The sequence below is a fragment of the Pinus tabuliformis genome, chromosome X (genome assembly GCF_031772625.1).
Source record: "Pinus tabuliformis cultivar Carrire ecotype Pingquan chromosome X, CPIR1, whole genome shotgun sequence".
Classification (NCBI taxonomy): Eukaryota; Viridiplantae; Streptophyta; class Pinopsida; order Pinales; family Pinaceae; genus Pinus; species Pinus tabuliformis.
This window is the reverse complement of record NC_142308.1, coordinates 1,201,113,867-1,201,128,272: the sequence shown is the minus strand read 5'-3', so window position 1 is coordinate 1,201,128,272 and position 14,406 is coordinate 1,201,113,867. Positions and strand designations below refer to the sequence as shown.

At 36.8% G+C, this 14,406-nt stretch overlaps 1 protein-coding gene and 1 pseudogene across 3 annotated transcripts in view; both read right to left on the bottom strand.

Annotated features, from left to right (window-relative positions):
• LOC149144270 (aminopeptidase M1-like) overlaps nt 1-14,406 on the bottom strand; it is a 311,113-nt gene that overhangs the window by 235,880 nt on the left and 60,827 nt on the right. For all 3 annotated transcript variants that reach the window (XM_089453313.1, XM_089453314.1, XM_089453312.1), the window contains one exon: nt 1,417-1,570. In XM_089453313.1, the coding sequence (XP_089309439.1) occupies nt 1,417-1,570 (154 nt within the window). The remainder of the gene's footprint in view (nt 1-1,416; nt 1,571-14,406) is intronic.
• On the bottom strand, nt 7,090-7,992 carry LOC149144271 (uncharacterized; annotated as a pseudogene).

Below are 14,406 nucleotides of genomic sequence, written 5' to 3'. Positions count from 1 at the left end.
ATTAGATTACAGAGTCTAGGCTCTAGTGTCTAAGCTATAGCTATCAGTTCTCACTACACTTATTGTTGGACTCTAGGGGCCATTTAGAACCTAGGCTCTAGTGTCTAAGCTATAGCTATCAGTTCTCACTACACTTATTGTTGGACTCTAGGGGCCATTTAGAACCTAGGCTCTAGTGTCTAAGCTATAGCTATCAGTTCTCACTACACTTATTGTTGGACTCTAGGGGCCATTTAGAACCTTTTTGTTTATGTATTTTGTTTCAGAACTCCAAATATAGATTGCACTCAGTGCTATTTTGTTATATTCAACCTTGCTTGATATATAATTGAGAAAACTTTACATATATGTTTCTAAAGGTTTGGATTACCATGTATGCACAAGAATATATGCATTTAGATCAAAATATGAATATTTTATGTATTTTTAGGTCAATTTCTTTTGTGTATGGTTTTTTTATTTGCGTCTAGTCTAGTTCTGGTTTTTGGGTCAACTGGTCCGATTACTAGTCCAGTCCTAATAACATTGTGGGTCACCAAACATAGAGTCAGTACATTAATGTTTAATAAACATCATAACAAGCCAACTTTAATATTAGTGTTAGTGCTTATAAAAGCTTGCTAAACCAACAATTGGACTCATGAATCTAGAGTGTATCAATCACAATATAAGTCTCTCCAATTTTAATAAAAACACAATATCTATAGCTTTCAGATATCTATGTACTACCGTCTTCTAAAACATTTTAGCAGACCCTCTAAAATTAAATCCAACTAGTAGATCTTACGCACATCCATTGTCTCAAAGAACTTGAAATATCTATTTATATTTTTCATGTTCACTAAAAAGGTTCTTCATTAGTCCTTGCCTTTAAAATTGGAATTTTTATTGATTCTAGATGACATTCAATCCACTTTCGCCTCCAACTAAATTTCTTTGGTACATCAGATTCGATTTCTTGTGTGTTTTTCCCTACTCCTGAATACACTCATTGATCTCCAAATCGTTAGAATTTTACTCCAAAGTTCTTTTCCACTTCGTCCTATAATTTACAATCAATTTCCCCATCATTTTTTCCAGCTCTTCCATTCCCATCTTGACTCTTCAAGTGCTCTTTAATACTGGCCATCATTTGGAGGATCCATGACTTCATCCTATACATGGGATAAATATCCACTCACTCTGGTACCACATTTCTAAATATTTCTTAAATGTATGTCTAATAGTATCTATAATATAGCATACAATGGTACTAATCTCCTCTTGCAGAAATGATTATTTAATAATGGTACGTGATATGGAAGCATTTCACAAAATTACAGCTACTATCATTTCGTTTATTGGACAGAACAAGTTACCTTATTTGCTTATCCCATACAAGGAATAATTTAACTAGAGAATAAGGAAAATAAGTACCCTTTGCTTATTTGCAGCTGCAGAGTGTTGTTCATCATAAAGTAATGCAGTTTCCCGATATGTAACCAGACCATAGTTCTCCATTGCCCCAAAACAAAAATCAGGTATAGCAACCATATCCAACTTTGGCAGGGGGTATGGAGTCCCAAAATATCTGTTAAAAACTCAGGGCACAAAATGAGAAGCATAAGGCATTACAGAAAAGTGTTGCAGATACTAGCTTAACCTTATTTGAGCTAAACTTTATACAAGCTGATGCAAAAATATTACATTGAAACCTAAAATCAAATGAAAAAAAAAAATGTTGACAAAGTAAGTTGAATTCTGAATTGAAATTCACTGGATTGTTAACAAGCTATCAAATCAAATCATTATACATCCAAAAGAAAGCATCCTCTTTATTCATGAAAATAATCCCTACCAGAGAGAGCTTGCTTGTGTTACAGAGTGTTTCTCCCACCCCATCACACTGTGTCCAAGCCATTTCGAAGCTAACTTTACCAAGATATGTCTCTAATTAATGTGTGTAACAGTAGTCAACTAACAAACTTAATTAAAAATTCACTCAATGACTCCAAAAGAGAGCAATCCTTCACTAAGTACAGTATTATGAGGAGACAACCAAGGGAACCGATATAACAAATAAAAAAGGTACAATAGTTGTGACAGACACAAGCTTTAATATTTGTTATGGTCTGAATATCAAACCAGTGAGCAAATACTCTTCTCAGAGAACCAATGCCTCGTGGGCAGCAGTTTGGATAGGACTTGTAAAGATGTCCCCAAAACCATCAAGGGATGTCTCCCAATCCTTGCCATGTTTGGTGGGATATGCCTAGGTGGCATGGGAGAAATCTCCCACATCCTTGGGAACATCCATTTCCAAACAATGACTCCTCCTGGAATCCCCAGGTTACCAGGGATGGGGAAACGTTAGAGATGCATTCCCTCAAGGTGGGATTGGGTTTTTATGCAACATTGGAAAAAATATTAATCTCCAGAAGTGACACAATCAGAGAATCCACACACACATCTTGTGCAAAATTTTAGGAAAATACCTAAGGCATCCACAAGCTAAATAAATTGTATAGGAGTGTGAAAAATAAAAATCACACAATTGCTAGACAGAAAACCTCACCAAGTGATATTCAATTGTCATAGGAGATGCTGCAAAGTATTCATAATCATCAAAAGCTGACGATATCAATTGCCTTGTCAATAATTGTAACGATTCCCAAAACCCTTCCAAGAATCTCATCTAGAAACCAAGCTATGGCTATGGAGGTATCTTCTTACGATCCTAAGTCAACCAGTATCAAAGGCTGAAAAGAAGCTATTAATTTGGCTTTGTGGACAAAAACCTTCAAAATCTTCAAACTATCAATAAATTACTACTATGGAGAGTTCAATGCGCTAGAAGTTACTTGTTAGGAAAGAAAACGAGAAAGAGTTAATCAAGAAATAATGTGTGCGCATGAATTAGGCAATCACAACATCATTCACAAAAAATACGAATTTATCATTAAGCATTTTATTCAACTAATTGCAAACCTCATACACAACAAGAGGACCTTTTATAAACATTGAAGATCACATACATACAAGTTAGGGACAGCCATTTGCTCAAGTAGTTAGAATTTGTTAACTAGAATTTTCCAATGACATCTTCACTATGTTGCATAGGGACCCGTCCCCACCAAAATTCATGGCGTTACCTTCGTCCTGACGATCCGAGTACTTTGGAACTCGTCGGAAACTTCCCCAATTGGTCGAGGACTCCTTCGAGGACTTGGAGACTTTCAGGCCGTCCCCGGGCCATCCCTCGAAAAATACGAGACTTTTCGGGGGACGTTAGGACATCCCCCAATATCATGCACATTAAAATTTAAATTAAAAAAAATAAATTTTAAAACCTAAGTTCTAAACTTTAAAGTCAAAAAATTAGAAAACAAATTTTGAAACCTAAACCTATCGACTAAACTAAACCTATTGCATACTACGCACTACACTACATGGCGACGACGAAGTTAAACACTGTTACAGAGACACGGCGGCGAAGGTAAACACAAGTTGCGAAGGTTACAGGTAAACATTGAGCTCGAGCAAAGGATGCAAGTAAACACAGGTTTCGAGGGTTGCAGGTAAGAGTTGAGTGAAGTCTCAGAGGGTGAGCGAAGGTAAACGCTAAACAGAGAACTCCATTCATGGCGGCAAAGGTAGATAGAGTTGAGAGAACTTTAGTGAAGGTTGCAGGTGAGGTAAGAGTTGAGCAACTAGGCAAAGTCCGAGACTCTTAATTTGGGATTATAATTAAATTTTGATGACTTATTCATGTTTACAGTTTACAGTCACTTTATACTCCATGAATTAATTTGCCTTCAATTTGAACTTGTCTCTTTCTCCATGTCTGTGACAAACCTTTTCTTGGCATGAATCTTTGAAATTTCCCTATGCCACAATCATCATGACTTTAATACCATGTTAAATATATGCAAGAGACTAGATGATATATCAATATGCTACTAAATTACTACTGACATTGTTTATATATGTAACAAGTTCCATTATTCATTTTAGGAACCAATCAACTAATTCCTTGAATACATTAACATAAACATAATTTATTATATATAATATATTTCACTTTATGACATTATTACTTTTGTATATAACATTTGTTACTCCTGAAATAAACAGTACAATGGCTAACTCATCTTTAGTGCTTAATTTTATAAGGTAAATAGATGGGATGGTAATACTCTTTGTGCTTTGTAAATAATAGTGATTATGAATGATTATGATATACATTACATTGATGAAAGATCCTGCAAGGTTCTTAATTTCTAGACTCTTAATTTTGGATTTACAATTAAATTTTAATGACTTGTTCATGTTTACAGTTTTATTAAAGTTTACTTTTAGTCTTTAAAGTTTAGCTGCTATTTAAATTTTGAAATGACTCATCATGCATCATAGAATGATTATGTAGACAATATTAGATTGTAGGTTGTAGAAGACTATTAGTACTTCTTAAGTTCTTGACAATGGGAAATGGTGACAAGAATTTTTTTTGTGATGTGCAATGATGATTAGATAGTATTAGACTTTAGTATTTTATTTTGTAATTTGAATTTCAAAATTAGTAATAGTTCTAATTTTTATGTTTTAATTTATCATTTATGTTTACGCTGAATTACTAAATTTTATTTTAATTTTAATTTTTTAATAAATATAAAAACTAATTGCCACACCTGTCATCCCAAACCTGTCATCCCCTGAAAGTTCGGGGGTGCGCTCTAGCCGTCCCGGAAACTCATCTCCCATACCCCCCTATCCCCCCATCCCCATAGCTAGTGCAACATAGCATCTTCATAATCTCCTTGTTACTTGACTCAATACTGATTGCATCAATAAAGCAAATCACTAAATTATAATAATAAGACTTATAATAATACTTCCATTGACCACATGACATCTAAAACTCAAATGACTGCAAGAAAAAAAATGGTTTAGTTACAAACTTGGGGCTAGCAATTAGCAAATCAAAGATGAGTTGTTATTTCCCTAGAAAAATTCCTACAAATATGTTCAATCGTGAGATAGAAAAAAATAATCACCTATAAGATAATTACCCATCAATCTTGTTTGACATGTTCTAGAGATGTCTACCATCAATTTTATCCACTAATACAACTTTATAAAAAAATGTTTGTAATTAAGCACAAAGCCTCATTTTTCACATCCATTGAGAAGAAATAACCCACCAATGCAAAAACATTTGTCCACTTAATCAATAATATCAGCTGATAGGTCTGGAAAAATTCCTTTGAAAGGTATCCACAATTTGAGTGTGATATATGACAAGGATGCTAGTTGCATGGGACACATCCTAAAATTAGAACTTAATGTCTCCCTGGCTGATCTCAAACTGAAAGTGTTGTCTCTGAACCAATATGAAGAAAACATGGCTAAATATTGAACTGTGAACTGTGGCACCAAAGTGTATTCTCACGTATGTGTTGGGTCATTAACAGAAGATTCTACTAAATCCTTGCTTCCAAACAACCAAAGAAGATCAAACAAGCAACAAAGCAATGATAATACTTATTGATTATCTCTGCCCAATGGCTAGGCAAGCATACTCCTAAAAGATTGGTTCAAAAATTTATTTAGAGTTATTTCATCGAGGTCAATCATAGGGTTTTGACCCTTTTCCTCATGTGCTTCACCCCTGAACCATCTGGAGGACATGTCATACATCCAAATATGTGATACGTGTCCCCAAGCCTACATCTAGTGGCATGACAAGCATTCGTAGTCCTACATTTGAATGAGTGACATGCATCGCTAGTCCCATATGAGGGAAGGGAACTATGACTTTGTTAAGGACTCATGGCCCTCATAGTAGGGGATACAAGCACTTCCAAGGCAAGTTTGTTTACTTCAAGCATAGAACTAATATGCTCACATATGTCCTCAGTTGTCAACACAAGATTTTCATGAGGTGAAACTAGTGTTAATAGTGTCTACTAAAACCCCGCTTCAAAACAAGCAAAAAAATCAAACCACTTACAAAGCAATGCTAATGCATCTCAATCATTTTCGCCTAATGGCCTTATTACCCCTCATGTCAACAAGGGTACATATATTTTTTCACTTCCAATATCAGCATTGTAAGCCCAAGGTCACAAGTCAAAAGCCTTGTAAAGACCATGTGACTCTTTGTATTTAGGTGTCCTTGTTAGATTTTGCAGCTCGTGTTAGAAAATCAAAAAGGCAGAAAGATTTTCTTATATTGATAATTACTTGTGATATTCTTATGTTCTTCTTTTATCTTCTTCTCATCGAGCAATCATCAAAGTAAAAACGTGAAGTTTAAGGACACCAGATGTAGGCACTCAGCCAGGGCTAAAACCCCTTTATAGGGGAAAACCCATGTTGGACACCTAATCCTCAATGGGTTAGTGTGGAAGCCGAATAGACAAAAGGAAGTCCAAGAGACCTTGGGATGTGAAACCCAACGGTCAAACCATGTAGTATAAATGTATATCTCTTGTTAATAAAAATGGATTCTCATGTTTTATCTTTCCTATTTGTCTTTGCCATGTGATGTTTAACATTGTATCAGAGCAGCAGGCGTATTCCTGCCCTGCATAATTACTTTGAGTCATTTGTTTTATGGCCTTTATGTGTAGGTCATTTCTGCCATCACTTATGCATTTCATGAATATTTACTCAGCTAAATTCTAGTTGCAACCTCTGTGATTTCTCCAACCCTATTTTTAGCAGCATTCCTAAAATTAGTTGTAACTCCTTGTATCAGTTTTTCTGCCATATTTTCTCTCTGGGCTCTATGCGCTCTCTGGGCTCTCTACCATATGGTATTTTAATCATTGTCTGCGCCCTCTGCGCTCCCTGGGCTGTACATAATTGTCCGACTGCATTTTCTCTTCGCTCCTAATAGTTGGCACGCCCATTAGTGGTTTGGAATCTCTAACCAAATATGGGTATCAAAGTATAGAAGTTTAAAACACAGCCAACATATGATCTGTAGCGCAAACATTTGGAATATGGCTTAATCAGCTCATGCAAGCGTTTCATCCAAAGTGGAATCAGGTTTTCAATTACCCTGGGAACTATGCTTACCTTATTTCATATATCATGAGATACTTTTCAATATGAAGAAGTATTGTGCTGCGTAACAGTACCCAAACGTGCTTTCTCAACGGTTCCCTTCCTATGAGAACAGGCAAATATCTCTCATTCTTGATTGCCACTGTTAGCCAATGAACTAAAAAGTTCATTCCAGTTTTGTATCATCTCTTCCACACTAAGCACCTTAAATATAAGTCCCTTTTTTGCAGGGGAATCGAGTGACTCAACACAAATTGCTGCGGCATCTTCTCTGCTAAGAGTTCCATTCCCAGCACAACCCTCTTTGAAATCGAAGCCACGCTGATTGCCAGGCTTATCTTGCAATGAACCTACTCTCACTATTGTGTATGGAACTCCTGAGTTTATAATAGCTATCTCATCTGCCTCAGCTAACCTTTTCGCTTTTTCATTCATAAAAGCTTGAATGCCGCCACCACTTCTAAGCACAGCCAACTGAGATAAGAGAATGATATGTTCTATTCCTTTTAGATTTTCATCTTCTGCCAACATGCCCATCTGACCAGTTTTGCTATCACATCCGTAACCAACACCGCATCTCGAACTTCAAGGACAGTTTCCTTGATATCTATCCTCCTTGTTGCTGACAAGTCCATCTCTTGGAAGCCGATCTAGTGCCCCATACCATTTTATTAATTTTGGTCCTCCTTCAATGTAATCTAGCAAACGTTCTCCAAAGGAAAGAGGTCTAGGTTGCTTCTTCTTGTTGTTGGATGAGCTGCTTGCCACCCATAACGTTTTGGCACGGTTAATTCTGCTTTGTGCAATTGTAAACCCGGATTCTTTGCATTTGTGTGGAGGCAATGAATGCATGCGATACAAAAACAGAGCCATGTTTTGAAATGGGATTGAACGATTATGTTCGGGCACGTTGATGGAATTTGGGTTGGAACGGGGTACATATTCAATTGTGGAGTGTGATTTGTGTTTCTGTGTTGAAGACTCTCCAACATCATTGTGCATGTCGAGCACTTTTGTACATTTTGAAGGCAGTGTGTTGGAATGGAGCCAAGTCCATGCATAACTCCTAGTTTGTTGCGTTGAAATTTTTGAAGGGCTATATTTGGTATTTGTATTTTGAAGACCGAGCATATGCGTGTGTCCGAATAGTTCTGGAAGAACTGTATTTGCTGGAAAAGTTGAGATTGGTATCTTTCATTGATCTGCTATTTTGCCATCGCATCAGTCTCTCGTTTTGAATGTGTTCATAGTCATACTCCTCATTATTATTATTCTACTTCTGCTGGTTGATTTACCCCTTGTGAGCTGAGTTTAGCAGAGTCAAGGGATGCGTTTATTGACTTGCTGTAGCTTATACTGAGGTGCAGATATATGTTGAAGAGGTAGCCAAAAATCTGCCAGTAACTTACTCAAATCTGGTATCTCCAATGCTGAAGCGAACCGTGAGTTAATGCCATCATAGACAGTGCATATATATATAAGATTTTGTTTGTGTACTAGCTCTCCCCTTTATCTATTAAAATAGTTAAATGGCTGCTAGCATCTACAACATCATTGTGTAAATTCTGAACATGTATTTCAGTGAAGAGTGAAGAAGTTTGTGGTTGCTACACTTGTTATTAGTATTATTTATGCTTGTTGGGTCTAAAGTTGATATTAAATTAATATTTTGAAGTTCTTCCACAAGTATTTGTCCCAGCATATTATGTATTTACATGAGCCAACAACAAGGAATGCACCTACAGCATTTGGTACACAAACTATTTGTTAAAATACTATAGTGGACCAAACCATACAAACTCAAGACTCTTTGTGGTTTTCTCTTAGTTATTCCGGTTGGGTTTCTTACAGTGGACTATTGTTTTCTTTGAAGAAAGTGGCAAGATTAGAGAATATTTGTTCGTACCCTAGTCAAAGCATTTATATATGAGCATTCAAGTCCTGTCCATGACATGGTGCTATAGTTGTTGAAGTTTTGATAGCCATCATTTCTGCTTTGAAAGTGAAGGAGTATTTGAAGGATCCAAGCAAGTTTGCATTTGTTGCTGCCCCAGTGTGGCATTGTATTTAAAACTCATTATAGTCTTTGTCTACATATATATGCATTGATTCCTTGATTCGACTACTGCATAAGAGTTTGGTGGGCTATATAAAGGCAATGATTGTTTTGACAAATAAAAGTAATCTTTTGTGGAGAAAAGTTTAGTCGGTTGTATTGTCAAAACATAGTGCTGGTCATGAGTAAACTCTTATTTTTATATGGATTGTAATTGGTGCTTGCTGGTTGCACATTGATCATTTGCTGCATATTCATAAAGAATATTGCTGGTTGTAATCAATTTTTAAGGTGTAATTCTGACATTGAAGAAAAAATGGCCATAATCAATGAAGTATTAGAGTTCCTCAAAACTCTAATATTGTCTACTACTCATGATACATTAAAAGTCAGCAAAGTTTCTCTCACAAACATTCAGGTCTGTCTACAAAATGCACAAGCGAAAATTGATTTTTTGCAACTTGAATCTCAGCTACAACAAGAAGAATTAAAACAGAGGAGTCATTCTGAACCTGTTTCTGTTCAAAAGATTGAAACAGACTCCCATAAAGTAGCAGTTGTACATGCAGATGCAGAAACTCAATCTGCACTTCCCAAGCCCATCATCAGACCTTGGGAACAGCTTGTCCACAACAAGCACAAAACTGGTCTTGGATATGAGAAGGACTTGTCCTTTCATATTCCAGACTACTCAAAGCCCATTCAGTTTCAGAGTGCTGGATTCCTTCATGACAGTTCACCTCCAGCTGTTCCAGATTCTACCCCTCTTCCACAGCAACAACAACAACAACAGATTGTGAAATGCCAACACTGTGACCGAGTTGGCCATTTGAAAGATCATTGTTTTGATCTTCATCCATGTAAGCACTGTCATAAAACCACCCATTCTTCACACAGATGCTTCAGAAACAAACGTCCTGCAAGAACAAAGATTCATCTTGGATGGATCGCTTCTTGGCAATGGGCATCAACAGCCAAGAAGATATTCCAATCACATGTCAAAACTTGTTCCAGAGTATTGAACAGTCTTGCAATTGAGTTTTCTCCATCATCTCACCTTGTATCTGACATGGAGGAAATGATAGTCATCTACAAGCTTCAAAGCCGCATCAAGCGAGCCTGAGCCACAACCTGTCACACCAGATTCAGAGTTGTAGCCAGAGACAAAGATGCCCCTAAGTATGCCTTCATTTGGTAATGCCTCTTCAAAGAATCTGGGACACTTCCTCTAGCAGAAGACTTCAACTTCTTGCCAGTCTCGGAAGAATTCCAGGAACAAAATTAGGGACACTTCCTCTAGCAGAAGAGTCCAGCTTCTTGCCAGTTTTGGAAGAGTTCCAAGATTTGCATTAAGCATTCCAGAGTTGTTGGTCATCCTTAAACCATCACAGGTTGAGACTTCCCTTTTCAGGTTGAAGTTCTTCCTTTATGCAGGGTGAGACCTCCCTTTCATGGTTGAAGGTTTCCCTCTGCTAAACAATAAGAGCACTTCCTCTAGCAAAAGACTTCAGCTTCTTGCCAGTTTTGGAAGAGTTCAAGGAACTGCACTAGGCATTCCAGTGTTGGTGGTCATCCTTAAACCACTGCCCTTTATACCAACATTTCAGAGAGCACATTCAGCCTAGTGCTGCCATGCATTTCTGCACATTTTGTATTACAGCTCTCTTCTTGGACTCATACATAACCCTTCGGATTAAGGGGGGGAATGTTGCACACCTAATCCTCAATGGGTTAGTGTGGAAGCCGAATAGACAAAAGGAAGTCCAAGAGACCTTGGGATGTGAAACCCAACGGTCAAACCATGTACTATAAATGTATATCTCTTGTTAATAAAAATGTATTCTCATGTTTTATCTTTCCTATTTGTCTTTGCCATGTGTGTGTTTAACAACCCAGTTAGAACTCTTCCTTCAGTAGATTCAAATTGAGATAAACCAAGACCCTAGGCTAAAGGACCTTCCTCCTCCACCAAGTCAGCTCTTGCTTCTGATAGATGATCTCTTCCAAAGTTACCAAGTGCCAACTTCTCAAATGCAACTTCAACCCAGCATTTCGACCCCCGGCTTCAATAGCTTCAACCTAGAAGCTTCACAACTTCAACCTTGATGTAGTTTCACAACTTCGACCTTAATGTAGCTTCACATATTCGATGCAGATTCATAGCTTCGATGCAATTTCACAGCTTTGATGCAACTTCTAAATTTCGTTGCACATTTTTTCTCCTTTTAGCTAGTGCAATTCGAACTTGTGCGAGATGTGTTTACAAATGATTCGAGTTGCTCCAATATATAGTGAGTTTGTGAGGTCGAATTCCCTTGTTGAGGCTGACTTGTCCTTTCTTGAGGCCAACTTGGTGGAGGAGGCCTAATTGACCTATTTTACAATAAAATAAATTTCTTTCTTGACAAATAAAGCCCAAGAAGGGTCTTTTACATTATGACATGGACAAGGACACTTGACATAAACCCTAGAAGTCTTCAATGGAGACTTTGACCTAAAAAATTTGACCCAAGCATAAAACCCATGCTTTAATAAGTCAATTTCTTTAACAATAATATTTATTTTTCTTTCTTTTTACAAATACATTACATCACGACTCAAATACAATTATGAAGACCAACACTACTTACATTCTTCAACACTCTCTCTTAACTAGGGAGGTATTCATAATTACATATATATAAAGGTACATGGAAGATCTCAAAAATGAACTACGAAGAGTTCTAGCACACTCAATGTTGTAGACTAGATACCTGACTAGGGTAATCTATCCGAGTGGGACTGAGATGGACTCAAGCTTTAGCCAACTCTAGCTACCATCAAGCTTTTAAGCTCTACCACCAACCCAGGGATCTAGGTGTGTATCCAAGGTCGGAGCTCCATGATCAACGCCACCCTCCCTCTTCGAGATCTAGACATCAACACATAGGTTGGCCAAATGTCCTCCCAAGCATCTTGCCATTAGATGCTTCATCTCTCCTTATCAAACTAAATCAGATATATCCATTTGTCCAAGCATGCTTCCAGAGTGTTCAACCTTCTTATGGAGAAATTTACCTGTACAACACAACCCCAATCAATAATAAACTTTCATATATAAGTAAACACAAACCTTCGGGGTCCTCAATCATTTTGATGCTACTTTCATCATCAAGTTATCCATATATAATTTGTCGGAAGCTTTCTTCTTCTTTTATTTCTTTAGCTGCACCAAATAGATCCTCAAATCTTCTCAAGTCTTTATTTGTAACTTCATGAACATTTACCTATAGTACTTTTTCTTATTTCAAGGCATTCATGTCATAATATGCCCTCCCTCTCAACTAGGGATATATACCCTTTCTTCTACCCAAACTCCCTCTCAACTTAGGGAGATCAACAACTTCCTAATATTAGAGACTTCATTCATTCAAGGCTTCATTTCTTTCTTATGGCATCAAGGTCATCTTTGATCATCATTATTCTTATAGCTTCCTTCATCATGCTTATACGAACATCTTCATTATCTTGAAGATTATTTACCTCCAAAAACTTTAATAGCAAGTACAACCAAAATACATATATAGAAGCATGAAGTTAACTATATCAAAATTATGTCAATACAATGGAGGCATCAAAACAATCAAATATTAAATACCTTAACCTAGTTAGGTTCATAATCAGCAAGAGACACATTCTATACTTCAAGCTCTTGCTAGGGTTTTGTCACAAACCCTTAGACGCAAAGCCTTAGATATGAGCAATTCAATCAAACAACAATCCTACTATACATCTATGGTTTCAACAATTTTAGACTCTACTAGGGTTTGTTGTGTTGTCGCGCAGATTGACACGACAACGCTCAGACCGGGGGCTGTCACTCTGATCCCCGATCCCTCCGTTTAAGCCTGTCTCCCGCGGCTAAGGGGGATAGTCCCTGAGAGATGATGAGACCAACTGTCGACCAGTTGGTTGGGAGACACGAGACACGATATGAAAAGCACTAGATGGATTTGATTAATTTAGCAGACCAGTGCCTTAAGAGATTGTGGTTAAAATGATTACTTGTTAAATGATATAAAAATATGGACCATGAACAGCAATCATCTATCATCAGCTAAATCACAATGCTCTTAGAATGACCAAAACGATATCCAGCAATTGAGAATTTTCAAAAAATAAATGCTTTAAAGCACCACGAACCATAAACCATTAACCAAATATCAATTTCGCATCTCGTCTTGAAAATTTAGATCTCAGCATAAAAGATATGACAATTCCCGAAAATAACTGGATCTAATTTTTTTTTTTTTTTTTTTTTTTTTTATATTATAAAATGAAAAATTTCAATTTGAAATTTAAAATCTAATTTAAATAAAATTAAAAAAATGAATCTAACCAAAATATAAATTTAAATCTAAAAAAAATATAAAAACAAGACCTAATATAACTAAGGCTAATACATTAAGAATTCAATTAAAACAAATCTAAAACAAAAATTAAATCAAACTCTAACTAAAACTAAGTCTAAACAAATCTTTTTTTTTTTTTTTTTTATTTAACAAAATCCAAAAAAAGGAAACTATGAAAAATTGACTATGTAAAAATAAACGTAAATCTAAAACTAAAAAAAAAAGAATAAAATAAAATAGAATCTAATTTAAAACATTAAACCCTCTCACCTAAAATGAAACCTCACGACACTTCTAGGATTAACACGCAAACGTATTAAGTAATGGTCAAAAGACTGAACACGCAATTGCTGGAGCGTAAACCCTGACCTGAACCTACGCTATGGAATCAAAACTCACGACTACGCCTCAAAGAATTACTCGAACCAGTCAGCAGTGCGTATTTTTCAAAGGGACTGTTTTTTCAACGGCGTAAAGGGAATTGCGTAGCACGAGATTTCCAATGGCAGCGATGGACGGAAAGGAACTCACCTGAGACGCGGAATTTTCACCTGTTATTGCTCCTGCGTGAGAAACGAGTGGGCTTGAAGCTGATGGCGGAGCGTATTCTGATTTGGCGCCTACGTTTAAAAAAAAAAACCACTATTCGTCTGAGCGCTGAACGATTTCCACAATTGCTTCCGATTTTACGCCAAGAACTAAGCAACGTCCCCTGTTTCTTTTTTTGGTTTTTTGATACCAACCGGATGGCAGAAAGATGGTTAGTGATAATCGTTCAAGGGTTTGAGGTTTCCAGTGCTTCGGACGACAACGTGAATGTGTAATGACGGCTGTAGGCTGAGGGGGAGGACTGATTTTGGCATCCACAAGACCACGCTTTGAAAATGACAGTGTCTTTTCTGCAGGGGC